Here is a 19,312-nt window from a genome sequence, read left to right on the forward strand (position 1 = left end):
CTGTCACGGGCAAAACAGGCTCCACTTGGGGAAATTAGTTTAATTTATCAATCAAATCAGAGTACGGTGATGAGAAATACACCCAAATCTTACAAACGCTTTGCCCCCACCCCTCCCTTCTTCCCAGGCTCAGCTTTGCTCCCCATTTCTCTCCCTCCTCCCCCCCTCAGAGGCGCAGGGGACAGGGATGGGGGTTGTGGTCAGTTCATCCCCCGTTGTCTCTGCTGCTCCTTCCTCCTCGGGGGGAGGACTCCTCACGCTCCTCCCCTGCTCCCCACGGGGTCACAGGCTCCTTCGGGCACATCCCCCTGCTCCGGCGTGGGGTCCTCCCTGGGCTGCAGGTGGATTCTGCTCCCCCGGTGCCCTCCCTGGGCGCAGGGCAGAGCTGCCTCACCAGGGGCTGCCCCACGGGCTGCGGGGGATCTCTGCTCTGACACCTGCAGCACCTCCTCCCCCTCCTTCACTGACCCAGCTGTCTGAGGGCTGTTCTCTCACCTTTGCTCACCCCTCTCTTCGGCTGCAGTTGCTGTTGTTCCCCTTCTTAAATACGTTGTCCCAGAGGTGCTGCCACCGTCACCGATGGGCTCGGCCTTGGCCAGCAGCAGGTCCGGCTTGGAGGCGCTGGCCCTGGCTCTGTCGGACATGGGGAAGCTTCTGGGAGCCCCTCCCAGAAGCCCGCCTGTAGCCCCCCACTACCAAAACCTTGCCACGCAAACCCAATATACTACCTCAGGTCCAATGCACATTAATTTTTCAATGGAATAATATTACTTGCATAATAGATTACCATTGACTAAAAATGTGAGATGTTTTGAAGAGGAGAAGCAGTATCTCACTGTAAACCCAATGTTGTGTCTCTTTGTAGCTTTGAAAAGTCTAAATGGATGTAACATATTAAAACTCTTGAAGCCGTTTGAAATGAATGCCTCTTGCTGGGCAGTATTGTTCCAGGAAGCCTACTTACTGTGTGCATTACTTTATAATCCTTTACCTATCTCTACGGGTGTCTGCCTCTGGCTCAGCTGGGGTTTCTGGCATCGTAACGCTTACATGTTTATGTATTCCCAGCATGTACACAGGGTATTGCCTTGCATTTGTTCCTTACTTCTTGTATATTGTACATCTAGTACACCATTGCAGCTTTTTGTGTGTGTTGTCTGTGTATATTCTTTGTAGCTGTCGCAGTCGCATTTCAGGTATTTCATACCTTCTTCAGCTACTGATAGAAAATTAATTGTATTGATTCCTGTTTTGAAATTAAGCATGAATCGGTGGATTTCCAAATGCCAAGATCTCAGGAAGCATGTAGAATTGAACATTAAGAGTGCCAGTCAATTGTTATTAATAATAGAAAAACTAATAATATAATAACAACCTTTAAGAATACAAGATTTGAAAGGTGAGTGGTAATGCCTTATCTCCCTGCTTAGTACTGAGCGAAGGCTTGTAAAAAAAGCCAATCTTTACTCCACATCTGGAAATACCACCTTTTGGGTGTTAGCCGCAACCTCGGTGAAAATGAAAACAAAACAAAACCTCTTTGAACAAAAACAAGAGAACTGTCTCTCAGAGAACTGTAACTGAGCCGGGAGAAACCTCGTAGATCGATCTCTGTCAGCTGTGATGATTAATGCTTAGCCCTAACATGTCACTTTTCATACAGTTCTTAGAGTTCTGACAAACACTGGTAAACACTATGATCACAATCTTGCAGATAAGTAAACTCAAAGGTAGATGTATTTTGAATTGGCCACTAATTTGAGGTTCCTAATTCTTAGCTGCCCAGCCCAAAGCCATATATTTAAACTTTCAAAGATGTTGAGTACCTCCATGATGTCCTCAAGGTTTCTGTGATGCCCAAATGTCGGTTCTGCATTATTTGCTCTAACTGCTGCAAACTTGCTTTCCTCCAAATTCCTCTTTCGGCCAGATGGGAAATCAGATGCGTTATTTTACTGGGATTGGAGATAGAATTGCCTAAACAAAGAAAATCAGCCCAAAAACATTGTTAATACATTGTTCCAGTATAAACAGGTAGTTTCGATTGTTCCAGTAATTGTTTCTGAGATTGTTCTTGGAAGATAAGATGTGTGTATTTGTGCATCCTCGCATATACGTAAAGCTGAATGACAGGTTTGTTTTGTTTTGTTTTCCAGAATTATAGATCAGCGGTTTGAGAAAGTTTCATATTTTGTCTTTGGAGATTTCAACTTTAGACTGGATGCCAAAGCAGTAGTAGAGGTAGGACTTTTATTTTTCTTCTGTTGTGGACCCTACCAGGTTTTATTTCTCAAATATTTTTTCCTGTGGAAAAGCTAAAAATGACTTAACAAACTGATCTTAATATTGACAGTAAGAATACTTTTAACAGGAACATCTGACAGGTAACTAAAAATGTGTTGTGAATCTGCTGAAGCAATTAAAAAGCCCCAGCTGAGGAGCTGCCTTTCTGCTCAGTAGCAGTGGTGACGTACCGACTGCAGACGCCGGTGGCCTGCAGTGTCCAGGGGCCGCCTGTTCGCAATCCTGCGGGTGGAAAGGAGAAATGTGGGTGCCTCTCTGAGATGAGACCCGGAGTCTGCCCAGTGCACACGGGAGCGTCTTCCTTTGGCAGGCACGCAGATCCCGCGTTTGAAACCGCTTCCGGCTTCAGCACAAGATGCCACGTTTCTGTGGTGTGTTTGTGACTTTTGCTGTATGTTTCCAGCTCACAGTGAATCTCACAGTCATTTACTGCAGGCACAGTAAGTGCTGGTTTATATTTCTGCTCTGTGGGGAAAAAAAGAGAGATGTTTCCTAAATGTCAGTGGTGAACTCCACACTTGGAAAATACAAGCAGACGTCTGTGCAAACCTTTGTGACAGTAGCATTTCAGTGTGGAAGGGTGACTGGAAGACTTGTATACAGCCAAAAAGAATGCAGTAGACCTTTTTCTTCATGAGTGGAGATTACCTTGACTTTACTGCTAAAGCTCAGCTCCAGGTAACATGGGGTCAGAAATAATATCCAGGTTGAAAATGAATTTAATCTCATGGTTTTCCCACTTTAATTCTCAGAGATACTGTAGTGTCTTTTTGGTGTCCTTGAGGATAGGCATGTATCTTCTAAACCAAAAGCTTTTATTTTGTAAATGAAGCAGCAGGAAGTTAAGTGGCCTGTGTGTCAGAGGCTGGCTACCCCTCATCCCAGTGTGGTGCAGTTCTCCTTCCTGATGTGATGATTAGTCCTTCATCTGTTGAAAAACAGGAGTTTGACATTACAGCACTGCGTATGTAACTAATAACTTCCTTCTTGGAATCCATTATGCATTGCAATCATTTAACCAACAAACTTAAAGCATAATTGAAATGAAACTCAAGTCACAGATTCAGAATATGCAGCTTTGTACTGCATATATTAGGGGCTAAATCCTGCTCTGCTACACCGTGGTTGCCATAGTTATCATCAACGTTTATAGATTACTTGTTTTTGAAATATTGTGCCTGTTTGTTTATTATTCACGAGCAGTGCAATAGTATTATTGAGAACACTCCTGTCTGAGAGCACCTCTATCAATCATGCTGCAGCAGAATTATCTCCTACACCCAGTACTGATGAAGGGCACTATAAGTTCTTCCTAACTTACTAACTCCCTCGCAGTCTGCAGGACTGAAACTGCAGAGAGTGCTTTCTTTATTACCTATAGAATTAAGATTCCTACATTCATATCTGTGAGTTTCAAAGCAATCCACTTCTAACAAAATAATGTCACTAGCCACAGATGGTGCCTTCTGAGTGACTGCCCAACAGGTAGTCAGAGTACAGCTGATTCTGGGTCCTGACACAGGACTTCTCATCTTGTGAATGCTTTCCCAGTGTCAATTAATTTTGCATATGAGCACACAAGGTGTAACTTGAAGATGAATCAAATTCATTTACCCGTTCTTCCTAGATAAGGGGCATGCATGTGTGAGTGTAAAAAGCATTAGAATAATACATATTTTCTGTTGCTTTTTTTGAGAAGTAGCATACCCCATTAACCAGAACTTCACCCAGCTACTTTGCAACATTAATTAAACATAATTAAAGTGGATCTAGAAACTTCCAGTTGTAATTTACGTATGCACAGTTAAAGTCATATTAATTTTGTTTTGTAGTCTTCTGCATTTGGTACAGTTCATAAACTGGTATGTCAGAAGATCCAAAAGATTTGAGAAATGGTTGTCTCATGCAGTTTACTATACAGAAGTGATAGTACAGGCAGTGTGTCTTTGACAGCATCTTAACACTGGAACAGTCATGTATGAATCAATGGTAAGCACACAGCGCTCTGTTTTGACAGTAAAGTCTGGGCTCCTAGGAGACAGATCAGCTTCTGAAGGATAATGTGGAAGGGCAGAGTTACAGGCCACTTCTAGGAAGAATTGTTCTAGATGGGACCTAATGGTTTGATTGCATGTAAGATATATAAGATCCAATCCCAAATCACTTCCCAAACTAGTTTATAAATGGCGTTTCTCAGCTGTGCCATTTTTCCAAAGCTGGTAGAGGGCAGAGTGCCTTGACCAAGGCTGCGCACAACTGGCAGTGGCAGAACAGAAACACAAATGGCCACAGGTGGCTGCTTCTCTAACACCCAGTGTCAGCCACGGTGTTAGCCTGTGCTCATGTAGGAAAGTATCCTGGTCCCTTCTGGCGTTTTAAATGCGTGCCTGTGCAAACTGGTATTAACCGTTCTTTTGACTGTTCAGCAGTGCAGTTAATACTAGGAATTTTAAGGGTTAAGCCATTGACCTGTCACCTTTGTATATATTACTAAATTTATCTCTGCTTTTCTTGCTGACCTTTTGAATTCCCTCTTGAGACCACAGTGTGCTGAACGCTTGGACACGAAGATGCTAGGAGCAGTACATGTGTTGTGGAAATGTAGACTATGCTTATACCAAACACAAAGAATAACATGTATTTCTAAAGGATTTTTCAATTAAGCCATTGAAAGGGAGAATCTGAGAGGTCTTTCAGATGTGGAGTCCGGACACTGAAGTGCAGTGTGCTAAATCAGATGCCAAAAATGTTGTGCTTATTAATTCATAATTAATAGACAATAAGTCATTAATATATAATTTATTAAACACTTTATGGGAACCTTAATCTAAAGTCATATTGATTTCCTTGCTAGGAAAATCTGCTTTACTGTTGTTGGAGTAATCTGGGGTGGGATCAATAAACCAGGTAAAGGCTTCTGGCGATTCTGAGATCCATGTGTGCATTAACAAGCACGTTGTCCAGAGGGATGAACTGGCAAGAGAGAAATAGGATGTCTGTAGCATAACAAGCATAGTGAATACAATTGTTTTATAGTAGATTTGAATTATAGTTCGAGCATCATTTGTAGCTTGGCATGACGATGTTCAAAGAAATACCTGCAGCTCATCCATTTAAAGCATTTTGCAGTTGTCTTCAGCCTGAAAAGGGCCAGTGATAAGGTTCTATTTTAGTCTGGTTTTCTTGGGCTGATGTGTGATTCAAAATACAGGGAGCATGAGAGGACCTGGAACCACGAGTGGTTTTCCAGAAGTCTGGGCCAGTTGCATGCTCTGGGTGTGTGCCAGGCATCGAGGAGGTCAGGGTGTCTCGGCCAGTGACGCCCCACCTCAGCTTTGGCTGTGAGATCTCGTAGGATGTGCTTGATGCCACCCTCTCCTTGGGACAGGCCAAAGCCCCCAACCACTGTTTTCCTAAAAATAAACATACAGAAGTGTAAATGCTACTAGGTGTTAATTCTAAAGGTTCGGTGTTGCTGTAGCAATAAGCCTCAGAAGTTTGTCTGTAGCTGGATCCCTGGCAGATCACCACTCTGGCTCACGGTGCCAACAGGCTGAAGAACAAACATGGCCTCATTTCTTCGTGTGGTGGTTTAGCCTCTGCCGGGGTCTGAGACCAGGCCGCCGCTGCCCCTCCCCCACAAAGGGAGTGAAATACAAAGCCCCAAGACTGAAATAAGGAAAGGTTTAATACAACAGTGCAATAGCAACACAACCAACAACAGCAATAACAATAACAGTAATAGTGATAGCAATGAACAGAGCAAAATAGCTACCAAATACAGCAGTTTGAAGCACGATGTACAAAACCACGAGCGCACCGCGCTCCGCGCCAGGAAAATGTGACCTGCCAGGATGTGACGTCCGCATGGTATCTGGTATCTGAATAACCCGGCTAGAGCTTCCCCCGCCACTGCTGGGGAAACTTAACCCTATCCTGGTTAAACCAGGACACTTCGTTACCGGCACAGCTCATCAGCAGCTCAACCCCGTGGTCTCTGTCACAGTTCGGGTGCTGTAGGGCCAGGGTGTCACTCACTACCCCTTAACGAAGCTGCCCTGGCTGTGCTTGCCCGGGAGGTGCAGCCACTGTGGGATGCAAGGCCGCAGAGAAAAAACATCCACAAAAATCAAGAAAGCTGTGCAGAAGCTAAGGTCTTCTGGCAAATTTGGAACTCAGTGGAGTTATCTGAGACTTGAGCCTGGAGCTTTGAACAGTGTGACCGTTCATACCGAAACTGCATTCTGAGGATGCAGGTGATTTTGCACCCAAATCCAGTGATGTATTTAATCCATATAATTTAGATTTTATGTTTTCTGAGATCTGGGCGTGTTAGACTAATGATCATTTGTTTTTTTTAAAAAAAAATCCATTTTCTCCCAGCTTTTTTTGTCAGAAATCAATTGTGATTCAGTCATATATTGCATTCAGCACTGATACGTCATGAGCAACTGCGAGCACTGTTGCTTGTACCTGTGGATTTGAGGATATGAATAGTTTCTGGATTGGGCTGATCTAGTTGTAAGGTGTTTACATCAGTGTAGTTTGTTACTGTAAATCTTCTGTTAGCAGCCCAGCCTCTCAGAAGGCACCACCTTTCTGAAGGTCCGTGTAGCCCCGTTCAGGCCAGCCAATTACAGACCCTTGTGCACTGCAGTGTGGGATAGGTCTTGCTGGCATTGAATTGCTCATTTAGTGCTGAATATCTTCAGTTCATCATCCTTCGTGCCAGAAGTGTTTCCAAAAATAAACTAAGTAGGAACTGTATTTGGTAAAGCAATACATACAAAAGAAAGATTTACGTTTCCTCAGGTTTTGATCATTTTAAGGTATGCTCTAAGACCTTTATTTTTTTTCTGACGGTCAGCTAAATTCAGTTAATCCTACATATGCAAAGCTGGCCAAGTATTTTGCTGCTGTTTGAATTCAAAGATTTACCTACTGAACTTTTTTATAAATGCTAGATTTTTTGGGTGGCACAGCATTCTAATTATTTGTCCATTGCTTCCAGGTATCTCCCAGCACATCTATTCCCTGCATGTTATAGAAGTGTTTACAACATACACAAAATTACTATAACCTTTTATATTAGTTTGACTATGAATTCTAGTATGCATCAGCTTCTCTGCAAGGTCTCTAATACAGGTATTGTTGCAGCATTTCATAGAAACATGAATTTGTGATGTTTCTTTGTGCAGGAGATGGTTCTCCTATAATTTTTCCAGAAGTTCTGCTCTCCCCATGTTTTAAAGATTATACAGATAGGTCACTGTAATTTTTGTGGTTATCAGAAATACATTGCAAATTTATAGTAGTGTGTGTGACAAAGGTAGTTTTTCTATTTCTGGAAATTATATTCTATAATTGAATTGAAAAGGGATTTGATGAGGTGACTTTAAAGAAATCTGCGGCAGCAATGAGGTATACTGTAGGCTGAAGTTGAAGACTATTCCAGAAATGTAAAAATTACTATGAATCAGTGTTCTGGTTCTTCAAAAAAGGTAATAAGGTAAATGCTTGGAGGTTTGGAAATTAAACAAGACTATTTGGCTGTCAGCTTAATAGAACTAGGATACTAAAATCTCTGAAGGACATTAAGGGTAGGAAGAAAACTGGTAAGTGAGGGGTTTTATTACAGAGAACTGAGGAGGGTAGCTTCTTTTTGTTTGATATGGGAAATCATAGAAATGAAGTTCCTGTGCGTGAATGCATGGAAGAAGTAAGTTAATTCTCTTCTGTCTGTCCCTGAGAGCCAGCAGCTTGTCACCTGCTGTGACTGCTGTGGACCACACAGGGTTTCATGCTGTCATGGCTCCAAGGCCATGCTAATCTCCACTTTTACCATTTATATGTATATTTTAAAAATTTTCTAATTGAAACAGCTTATTAGGATCTAATATTTTCTGTAAACTCTACAAACACTTGCTAGTGTAAATGTGGAGGCAGAATCGGTCCCATAAATCTCTCCTTGCCTCCTCATTCACATGGATCTGTGGAAGTGCAAGTGGGAGGGTCGTGACCCCCATCAGTAAATTTGTAGTGCTGCCTACGCGCTGGCATCCTGCGCGGGCTGTCAGTTTGTGTCTTTAGCATGCAGAGGTGCCCTTTCCCCTTTGTTTGTTAGAGCAGATGTTTTTAAAAAAAGAGCGCTCCTGTTCTTGTTCGTCCAAGCACTTGCTGGAACTCGGTGGTTGATGCGGCGCGTTGGTCGAGAGCTGCCTCCTCTCTCTACAGCCCGCACCAGCGTGGAGCACCACAGCTCTCAGCCTTGTCTGTGGTCATCGGTGGAAATATTTCTCCTTTTCCTTCTATCTCAGTGAGGCAGTTTACCAGTCTTGCTTTATTTAAATCACCATTCAAGTGTTAGGTGGGTTTAGACCAAGGAGGAGTATTTTTGCTGTCAGCTGGCCATAGTAACTGTCGGTTAATCTTTGAGAACTACTCTGTTTTTGTGTTCTTTAAAAAAATTAGTTATCCATTGAAATGTTTACCTATGAACCTTACTAATCCTATTTGTCCATCTTAGGAAAATACAATTAGGCTTAAGAAACCGGGCTTATTTTGACTGTTTTGGAATAAAAACCTGTTTCTGGCTGAGACTGCTGATTCAAAAGTCTCTTAAAGTTCCTTGTACTTCCAATAAAAGAAGAAGGATAATGGTGTGCTCGTCAATTCTAAGAATTGCAGCTCAGGAATAGAAAGTTCAGTATGCAAACCGTAGGTCTTTAGGAGAAAGTCCTATTAATCACAAAATGCATTTGCTCAAGATAAACCATAACCTTCACTTGTATCCAGAAAAACCAGTTTTCATTTTTCTCTCACTAAAGGACATTTTGCTAGAGTTGATAGTAGCTTGGTAAGCTGGAGAGGGATGAAGTGTATCATATATGAACATTTCTAAAGGTGGCAACAGAAATGCTGTTTGGAGATTCCAGTCATTTTGGCCTACAAAAAGCTTTCAAGCTCTATCTGCAGAATAAGAAGCAAAGTCCTCATCTTAAAGCTAGGAATTCATGCTTGTTCACCTACCCTGTGTACTTAATGGGTTACATTCAACCGAGACACTTCCTTTCTAGACCTCTGCCAAGCAGCCATTTGATAAGCCATAACTGGAATCGCTGATTAAATGTTTTTTAAAAGGTAATAACTGCTCATAAAGAAGTTGCCTGTCTGGCTACATCATTCATTTGCATTGTGCCTCTCAGCCACCTCTGACCATTTGACTTTATATTTTTCAGTAAAATAGGAACATCTTCATTCTAGCATGACTTTTTAGCTCCTGCCACGTTGCTGATGCTGCAATGAATCACATCATTTTCATCTGATCATACAGTCTTGGCACAGTGTGGTCTTCCACGTTGAAAAAGACAGCAGTGGCATCATATCTTTTTATCAGGTGTGCTTGTTCTATGGCGTGTTCATCTGCAAAACACAGGCCTCCTTCTGTAAGACTCTCTCTCTCTCCCTCCTTTGAGCAAACATCTTTTGTTCAAAAAAAAGCTGATGAACAGCTTTATATGTTGAAGTAATTGATTTAGATCTTACTCAAATCTGAAGAAATATCTTAAGTCAAACTTTTTCATTATGGAGTCCTGTGTTTTGTGTAGTAACTGGGATCTTGCAAACTCCAGCCAACAAATGACCCCTTAGTAATGGTCATCAAAAAGATTAATAGCTAATTAGGCAATTAGCACTGATTTGGAAACCTGGTTCTCAGTGAGGTGGTCAGGCTGTGGGTGGATGTGGAGATTTGATTACGTTCTTGTCTTTATAGGTGTGCTTCCCTGAACAAAAACTGCTCATCTGGCAGGATGAGGCTCTTGCTGTCCTCTTGCAATATTGGTGTCATCACTAATCATCTGGCTGTCTTGTCAGATGCAAATATATGCGTGTGTGTGTGTATTTTTTTCAACTAAATATTATTTGCAGAAGATGCTTTGAACACATCAGGAAAAGTGCATGTAAGAATTGCACATTCTTGTTACAAACACAGCAGTCATTTCTTTTTTTACAATTCTGACTTTTTTTTGCTTTGACAAGTGAGCATTCCAGGAGAAATTCCTAATGTTTAGTTGTATTAAAAATACTGACATAGCATGAAGAAGTAAGTGTGGGCATATGCGATTCTGCCTCCCTATCCAAAACCAAACTAGACATTGTTACCTTTTCTAGACAGTGGTGACATGGGCATTTAAGATCTCAGCTGCATCCATTTAATTCATAGTCAAGTGGTCCAGCTCTTGGAGGTGCTGCTGAATTCTTCAGCGCAGGATAAGTGAACCATCTGCTGTACGACAGTAGTTCTAGGCAGCATAGCATGGCATCTGAAGCACTGAACTATTTTTAAATCATGTTCTGTATTTTTGGAATATTGTTCTCTTTAACACAGTTTATTTTAAGATTATTTTCAGAAAACAAACTTTTTATATGACATTTCTTCTAGCTATCACTATATCTTTTCCTCAGCAATTTCCTAAATTAAAACAAAAACTTAGAAACATTTTTCTATAGTGAATCCATATGGTAATGATACTTACTATTTTAAGCATTTTATAATTTCCATAACTACAATTTTCATTCTTATTTCCTTATAAACATAATCTGTTTCAGTGATTTGAAATAATCTGGTGATACTGGGGTTTGTGACCACAAATATTCCATTAATATGGCAGAAAATGTGATTACAGTTGAAAAATCATTAAATTGGAAAATGTTTAAAGTGGAGATTATGCAAATTATGTTCTTTGAAACCATTTCAGCGTAGTAATGCACTTGCCGAGAAACACTGATAAAGGAAAATACAACATTAATGATCACAAAGATCGCACAGGGACTGTGTTGGCTGCAGTATTTACAAAATAGCTGATGTTTCAAATCTGTAATGGGGAACTAGAAGGCATTTTCAGAAATAGAAAAGAATATGTATTGGAAACCTGTGCTTAGGACATGTGCTTTTTCAAGTTCATAGATCCTGAATTATGGTTGGAAATCACTGAGTTGGTTTTACTCTTTTGACTAGACTATGAACCTGTCTGCTCATGCTGGTTCACACCTGACTGACAGACTGATCTTCAGACAGACCTAATCATAGAGTGCAGGTTGTTTAGTTTGGGAGGAGCTTCTTGAGATCTAGTCCAACCCCCTGCTCAGGCAGGGTCACCTGGATCGGGTTGTACTGGACTGTGTCTGGTTCAGTTTAGAATATCCCTACAGCTGGAGACTCCACAACCTCTCTGGACGACCTGTGCCAGTGCTTGGTCATCCTCAGGGTGGAAAAGTGTTTTCTCACGCTCGGAGGGAACCTCCTGCATTTCCACTTGCGCCCATTGCCTCCTGTCCTGTCCCTGGGCACCACTGAAAAGAGCCTGGCTCTGAATTCTGCATCCCCTCCCACCAGGTGCTTATGGACATGAAGAAGATCCCCCAGAGCCTTCTCCAGGCTGACCAGTCCCAGCTCTCTCAGCACGTCCTCATATGAGAGATGCTTCAGTCCATTCGTCACCTTCATGGTCTTGCTCTGGACTCTCTCCAGTATGCCCACGTCTTGTACACTGGACCCAGTACTCCAGGCCCATGCCTGGAATAGAGGAGAGGGGTCCCCTCCCTCACCCTGCGGGCAGCTCCTAGTGCAGCCCAGCACGCTGTCCTCATGCCGAGTCATTTCTGAACAGCAGGGTATCAGCCTACACATCTGGTTTATCTGAACAGCTAAGACTGCTGAAAACTTCTCAGTTGGATCCTTTCTCACTGGTAAAATGGAAAGTCTCAAGGATGTCATTGGCATCACCGCTGTCTGGTGCTTGGCATCAGTAAAACCATTTTAGGGCATGGAGAAGCCCCTTTATTTAAAAGTCTTTAGCCTCAAAATATTAAAAAAGATGGCAGTCTTTTCTTTTCACTGCTTTAATTCTGGTTCCTCCTTCTGCACATGGAGCAGAATGAGAAAATGAATAACTGCATAGTGATTTGGTGCTGAAATTGCAGAAGTCTTGGCTCAAATGAGAAATGGGCAATTGCTAACAGAAAGCAGAAGTGTGTTTTAAGAAGGAAGGTGAACAGATGACATCCCAAGGCCCTCTGCACAACAGGCTTGAGAAGTGACGTGGAGTGACAGTAGTTGAAGAAGGAAGAAACCTTTCCAGCAACTGGATCAGACGTGGCAATGAGCTCACAACTAGTAAGGGCAGGAGCCTGTAAACCAAACACCTGTGTGTTGGACTAACTGCCTGGGGAAGGGTTCCCTGTCTCGGCTGTCAGCCATCAGTGTGTACCTGGGTGCTGGCTTATCCCAGTCCTGAATTGGTATGTGATTTCCACCTTGGGGGCCGTGGAAAAAGACCTTTTGTTTCTCTTTGAGACTTTTATCTTACCTGTAGGTGTTCTCCCAGTCTCCTCTCTAGCCCACTCATTCCCTTTCTCTCCGTGCCTCTAAAGGTTCTGCACCCGGTTCCACATCTCCACCCCGTCTCTCTATTTGCTGGTTGAGATATGGAGAGCAGGAATGGCTACAGCTCTTCTCCTGTTCTTATTTAGCAAGTATTGAAATTAGGTCTTAAGACAAGAAAGAAAACGTGTATGGAACAGTAATCTTTTTCTAAATAGTAGGAGTATGAGAAAGAATGTGGTCAAGAACTGGTGATGTAAAATTGCTAGTAGTCTGGGTTATGAAGTGTAACTTCAACACCTATGTACTAGCCTTTGGTGTTTGGGCATATAATTAGATTATTTTATTCTCCTTAGAGACCCAAAATCTGCAAGAGGTGAAACTTGTGTCTGGTACACATTTCATAGTCTATTGTGTGATGCCAGAGTAGATACTGAACGTACATGTAGCAATAATACACATTTTCAGGTGATTTGTGCAGGTTTTGAGGCTGATCTCAACCTTATTGCTCTGTAGTCATGAGTTGTTGAATATATTTGGAAGGGTTGGAAATACTGATGCAATGAAAACTGTCAACAGCTAACAAACCTATTTCTACCTATTATAGGCTTATATCAATGTTTGTAAGTCTAAACTTCTGTCTTTTCTGCAAGAGCTGAAGCTGATTAATGCATCCTTTTAGATCAACGAAAGTGCCATTTCACACAGTGTTTTAACATTACAATTACACCCCCAAACCTCTCAAAATCTCACAGACAAAAAAAACCCCAAACCTCTTTAGGTGTTTCTGAGATGAGGTATGTGTCTTTTGGCTGATTGCTGCACTGAAGAATAGTTAATTGTGGTTGGTAAGAGAAGAACAGACCCTCTTCCAGCAGCTTGTACAGCAGGACAGAATATAGAGGCACAGGTGTGCAAGTGCTACCACAAGCAGACCCCTTCTTACAAAGCAGCAAATTAATTAAAGCATGACAAAATGTTGACTGAACCAGGACTATCAAAACCTCGTTATGTCTTATTAAATCTTTAAATAGTTAGGGAGGAAAACTTCTAGTATAGTGCTACAAATCATGCAAAAGAGCCCATTCTTTCGTGTATGAAAGGAATTGTTCTTTCTTTCTTGTGTTCTTCAATTAATGTGTTCTTTTGCTCCATAGTGGCTGGTAGTTTAAAACCGTAATAGGGTTCCCTTCTTCCTTCAGTAAAGTGATATTCAGCCATCCTTACAAAAGAAAAATGACATTGCTTTATTTCTGAGATAAACCTGCATACCATGGAATACATTATTCTTAATAGCTTACAAGCTTCAGATCGTGTTTTCATTCCGGTCAGAAATGTACGTAAGATCCTGGATTGGTTTTATCTGCTCAAATAGTTCCTTCTAAATAACTTCGTCTCATAAAGATTTTAACTTTCTTTACAAGGTAAACTGATTCTAGGAAATATTGGAAACAAAATCCTTTGTAAAATGAAAATGTAATAAAGATTTATTAAATTAAAATGCATAAAACTTCAGGTCTAATAAGGACAGGTTTATTAATGAATGTAAATTGCAGTAACCCATCTGAGGCACCTGCTAAATGTTCGTTATAAATTACTCTCATAGACGTTGTGATGAGTTTCATATTGTAGCCAGACTTATAAAAGCATGCAGATTGCTTCCCCAAGGGACTGTATATTTACTTAACAGTGTAGTTAATTGCAATTATTTATTTTCCAGTGATTGCGAATGGCTTCTGCATTAAAGATATATGTGGCTATTAGGAATTATTCAATTACCTCTCTTTTTCTCAGTAGTGTAAGTCGAATGTGAGCTTGGATTCCCAGAGGTAAGTCAGTAGGGTATTAACTCAGTACGTTCCTTAGCTTTCTGCTGGGGCCAAAACTCTGTACTCCTAAGTCCTCTCAGCAGAGCTAGCTTGAGAAATACTGATTACCTGTCCCTGCAGCTGATATTTTGACATCTTCCATTCCATGCTGATGCTGCCACACTTATTGGCAAGATTCATAGGAGGTTAATTAAATCCATCTTCAAAACAACGAGGGGCCAATGAGCCATATCCTCGTTGCAATAGTAAATTAAATGATGCAATTGTTTCTACTTCCATCACAGATAAGGGGAGAGATGAGTGAATGAATTGTTCTCTGGCTGCCTTCTCTGGGGCCCTGGAGGGTCTAGCAGCATGTGGTCATAAACCTGCTTTTAATTTGTGGCTACAGGAAAGGACAACACTGTTGTCAGCGGGCAGAGGTCTCGCGCAGCAGCACGGTGTGAAAGATGGTACTGTTTAAAAACGAAAAGGAGCTCTATACCCAGTAGGGCTTAGCAGCTCCTCCTGTTTCAGATGCAAATTAATACAAACACGGTTACAGAGCAGAACAGAAAAGATGATACGTTGATCAAATTTGGCACTGCTAGGGCTGTAATTAAAACGTACACAAATTAAATATAATTATCTTGCGCTTTCTAATAGGGCCGAGCGTCATTAATTAATAATGCAGTCTATAAGCTGGGCTCTGCTGCTGTGATTGTTCGGAGGGTATGTTTGACGCCTTGCATGGCAGCGGCTGGCAGCTGGGAGGCTCAGCTGGCGCCGGGTGACGGCGGGTGACGGCGGTGCCAGCAGCGCCCGTCTCCAGCCCGGCGCTGACTGCTGCCATGCCGGCCGTGCCCCACCTTGCGGGCACAGTGGCCCTGGGGCCACCGAGCCCCCCTCTGCCCGCTGGTGGCCACTCGCTGCTGGGGATGCACCAACTGGCCCGTGGGCTAGCGTTGAGGACACGGGGGCGTCTGAGGGCAAGCTCCATTTCTGAGCGGCTCTGGTTCAGGGACTAGTCCTGTGTACTGAGTGGGGGGCGTGGAGGGGTGAGAAGGAAGCTCCTGGAGGACGCGAGTCCTTTGTCGAGGGCTGCTGGGTGCCTGGCAGCACGAGGAGCAGTGCTCGAAGCAGACAGAATTGCCTGAAGGGAGCCCTTGCAGCTTTCCTCAAGCTTGGCCGGTTCAAGAGGCTGAGACTTTATTTAGATGCACGTAGGAAAATTGTCTTGACAGTGGCTCACAGTTAATGAGATGCTAATGCCAGGTCCCAGGTAGCTGCTGCACCCTTCCCAGGTTTAACAACCGTCTGTCTAATAGGAGTGCAGGTTAATTTCTGCTTGATGACGTACTCATCGAGAACAGAGCCTGAGAGCTGTTGCCAAACCTTTTGCCAGTGCCCAGGGTTTGCCCCCGTAGCGCCGGCAGCGTTTGGGTCAGGATGCGGGTGGCGCTCGCTGCGTGCTTGTCTTTAAGGTTTGTTGTAAGTCAGCACAAGGGGGCTCGTCCTGTTGCAGGGACAGTAGCTAGGGAACCACACATATAACTAACCATTAATGATACCCTGCCTTGAAAATTATTTTTATAAAAGCAGGTGTAATTGGAATAATTAGATGGAGTATTGTAATGCATAGTGAAAGTCTGTAATGAATATTTGACTAAAGCCACCTATTAATTTTTTTTTCTGCTTACATCTAGTATAGAAACTCATCAACTCAACTGAGGCAAAATATCACCTGGGTGTATGCTGCAAAATATCTTTCTCTCCATCTAAGAATTATGTTATTTTAGAAGAAATAGATGTACCTGGAAAAAAGATGCATTTTTTTTTACATTTTGGTTTATTCCTGGTTGTTTACCAGGATACCAAATGTTAACATCTATGAACAAATTATGCACTAGTATTTGAAAGGCACCCATTGATGGTATAAAATAAAAGAAGAGCAGGGAAACAAAAGCTTGTGCTTTGAATACTTGCAGCAGTATATCAAAAGCATATGTATACTTATTTTCATGGTCATAAATGGAAGCACAGAAGGAATCTTTTCAAGGATACACTGTGTAGTATAGAATGATATTTTGCTTGCTTATCAAAAACAAAATTGAGAAGAAAAAACGTGGTATCCATCTGAAGATAAGGAACAGGAACTCCTGTTGCAATAGCAAATTTTATTCTTGAGTTGGAGTCAGAAATACAGAAAGAGTTGATGATCGGAATACGCACAATCTCTGGATATGTGTGCTGCTATGTTAAAACATTTGGAAAATGTGTTTAATAGATTTTTATCTGAAAATAGTCATTCTCAAAAGTGGGAGAAAAGTACACTAAGGAACCAAGATTGATATTTTGTGAAAAAAGAAAAACCTTATTTTTATTTGGATTTGGACACACATCTAGTGTTGACAGAAGAAAAACCCTGTCATTGCTATCAAGTTTACAGTGACACCTCCTTACCACTGACTAGTGGTAAACCGGGTAGTACTTAAGGAGAATGGTTTGTGATGGGCCACTGGTGAGTCAGGAAGCAGACACCTTTGTGTAGACAGTAGTTTGCTGTTGCATTAAGTTGTTTGGTGTGTAATTCAAATCTCAATCACTTCTGTTTCCTTTATAGTGAAGGCCACCTTATCTAAATTGTTGTGTAGTGACAGGTAGAAATCTTCAGATTCATGTGGCTTGAGGTTTTGTATGTAACAATGGTACAAGAGCTTTCTGGGTGAAAGAAGGCCACTGCATCTCCCTTCATAGGGCCCGGTTCATGCAGCATCTTCCCACAGGACAGGCTGGTTTGCGTGTCAGCAGCAGGACACGGTGTCACTCCGCATCCATCGTCACGCCACACAGTGCTGCTTTATGGCCTTGCAGTGGCTGGAAGCTGCTCTGCTTTGTTCAGCTCCACTGGAAACTCATACGCAATGTCCTGCTTTTCTAGGGGAGAGGAAGAGCTTTCCTTCAGAGGTTTAGGGTAGGAATGGTAGTCACTGACTCCACTGGGAAGTAGTTCAGACACCTCTGCTTTACAGTGGCTAATGGGCCCAGGACCCTTTCATGCCTTGATAGTGTAGTATATGGCAAAACCCACTACCCTTATCAGTAGTAACACTCAGGGATGGAGTATCTCAAGAGTTTCAACTTTTTGACCTGTTAAAAACTTTATTCATTCTTGCTTTTCAAGATCCAGGTGAAGTTGCCTTAAATAAAACAAGATATTAGTAATGTTTAATGGAAATAAACCCAGTGGCTTGAGAAAGAGTAAAAATATGTGCAGCCTTTAGTTAAAGAAATCCTCCAATTTGAAAGCCACGTACCAGAGCAAAGTTTCTTTCCAGACTAAATTTTTCAACTGTATTTAGTAATTGAACCAAATTCCATTAACAAAGCAAACTACCACTAACTCCAGTGTACTTCGTAGCCCTCATTTCCCTGCCCATGCCATTTCTTCCCTTTTTTAAACACATTCCTGCTTCTGAATATATAATTATCACTTAATAAATCCCTTTTGAGATTATTTCTATTTGATGCCATCCCACTCAGACATGCATTAAAAATTGCATGCATTAAAAATTGCAGAAATAAAAACCATGATTACGTATTTCCACAGTTGAATACTTACTCGTCAGCAAGTTGTTGAATTGCCCTTTGCAAGAAGAACATAGGTTCTCCTGAGTTCGGTTCTTCATGGGACCTCTGCCATGAAGCCATTGAGATAAAGGTGTTCAGTACATTTTATCCTGGGTTGTAACCTTATGATGTAGGCATACATGTAAAGCTCTTTGGCAGACTTAGATTTTTAATTTGTTTCTCTTTCTTCCGGCTTCTTCAGACCTCTCTGCATTAAGATCGCTTTACAAGCAAATGGATCTGGTTTGAAAGTCCCTGTTTTACTTCAAATCAGCGTAGACATCAGTATTAATTTTAAGAGGGTTCAGAAAACACACCCTTAATTACTCATCAACTTGGAATAAGCGTGTGCAGCTTGTTAGACTTCCATCTCCCTCGTGGTACTTCCTGTGTTATTTCTGTAGCAAAGAGGTAATAAATAGGCAAGAAGCTTCTGTTCATCCGTCTTTCTGAGGAAGACTCACACAGTGGTAGCGGAGAACATAATTTCTGAAAGATTTGGATTGGATACAAGTCTCCACTATATTTTATCATTAAAGGAAACGTTGATTTTTCCAATCCACGTGATGTATCCACAAATCTACCCCTATTAATATTGATAATTCAGATGGCAATTTTACCTTTCTCAGAACAGGATTTGCCATAATATATAATTTTTCCCGGTCCCAATTTGAGAGAAGAATTTGACATTTCAAAGCAAAATATGCAAAATGACAATCCAGGAATCTCAAATCGGCTATAATTTTTATATTGCTCCTTCTCAGAGGGAAAAAAAAAAAAAAAAGTTTTTTAAAAAGTATGAAAAGCTTCCTGGCCAGTTATGCGATGATTCAGGTTTTTTTAGGTTGAGACCTTTCAAGATTTTCCCTTCCTCCTGTGAGTGAACCAAAAATTGAAAAGGGGCTAATACTTTGAAGTCCCATTCTTTCTAACATGGGTGTTTCAAGATCAGGTAAAAGTGCTCCAGCCATTCGTGAAGAGCCCCGGGTGGCTCTGAAGCAGCTGTACTCCATCCCAGCTAATAGCCATCACGTCTGTCCAACGAGGGGCAAATTCAGATCTGGGGAGCACAGCAGAGATTGTGCCTGGTAAGTCCCACTGCAGGATGGGGTTTGAAGGAGGGGCTCCACCCGTCTGCACCAGCTTCATAAACGTACTCCATGTCATCTTGTTGCTAGATTCAGGT

At 41.9% G+C, this 19,312-nt stretch overlaps 1 protein-coding gene across 3 annotated transcripts in view; it reads left to right on the plus strand.

Moving 5' to 3' along the window:
* INPP5A (inositol polyphosphate-5-phosphatase A) overlaps positions 1 to 19,312 on the plus strand; it is a 251,562-nt gene that overhangs the window by 170,284 nt on the left and 61,966 nt on the right. For all 3 annotated transcript variants that reach the window (XM_074875636.1, XM_074875638.1, XM_074875637.1), the window contains exon 9: positions 2,157 to 2,241. In XM_074875636.1, coding sequence (XP_074731737.1) covers positions 2,157 to 2,241 — 85 coding nt within the window. The remainder of the gene's footprint in view (positions 1 to 2,156; positions 2,242 to 19,312) is intronic.

This window comes from Strix uralensis, chromosome 7 (genome assembly GCF_047716275.1).
Source record: "Strix uralensis isolate ZFMK-TIS-50842 chromosome 7, bStrUra1, whole genome shotgun sequence".
Taxonomy (NCBI): Eukaryota; Metazoa; Chordata; class Aves; order Strigiformes; family Strigidae; genus Strix; species Strix uralensis.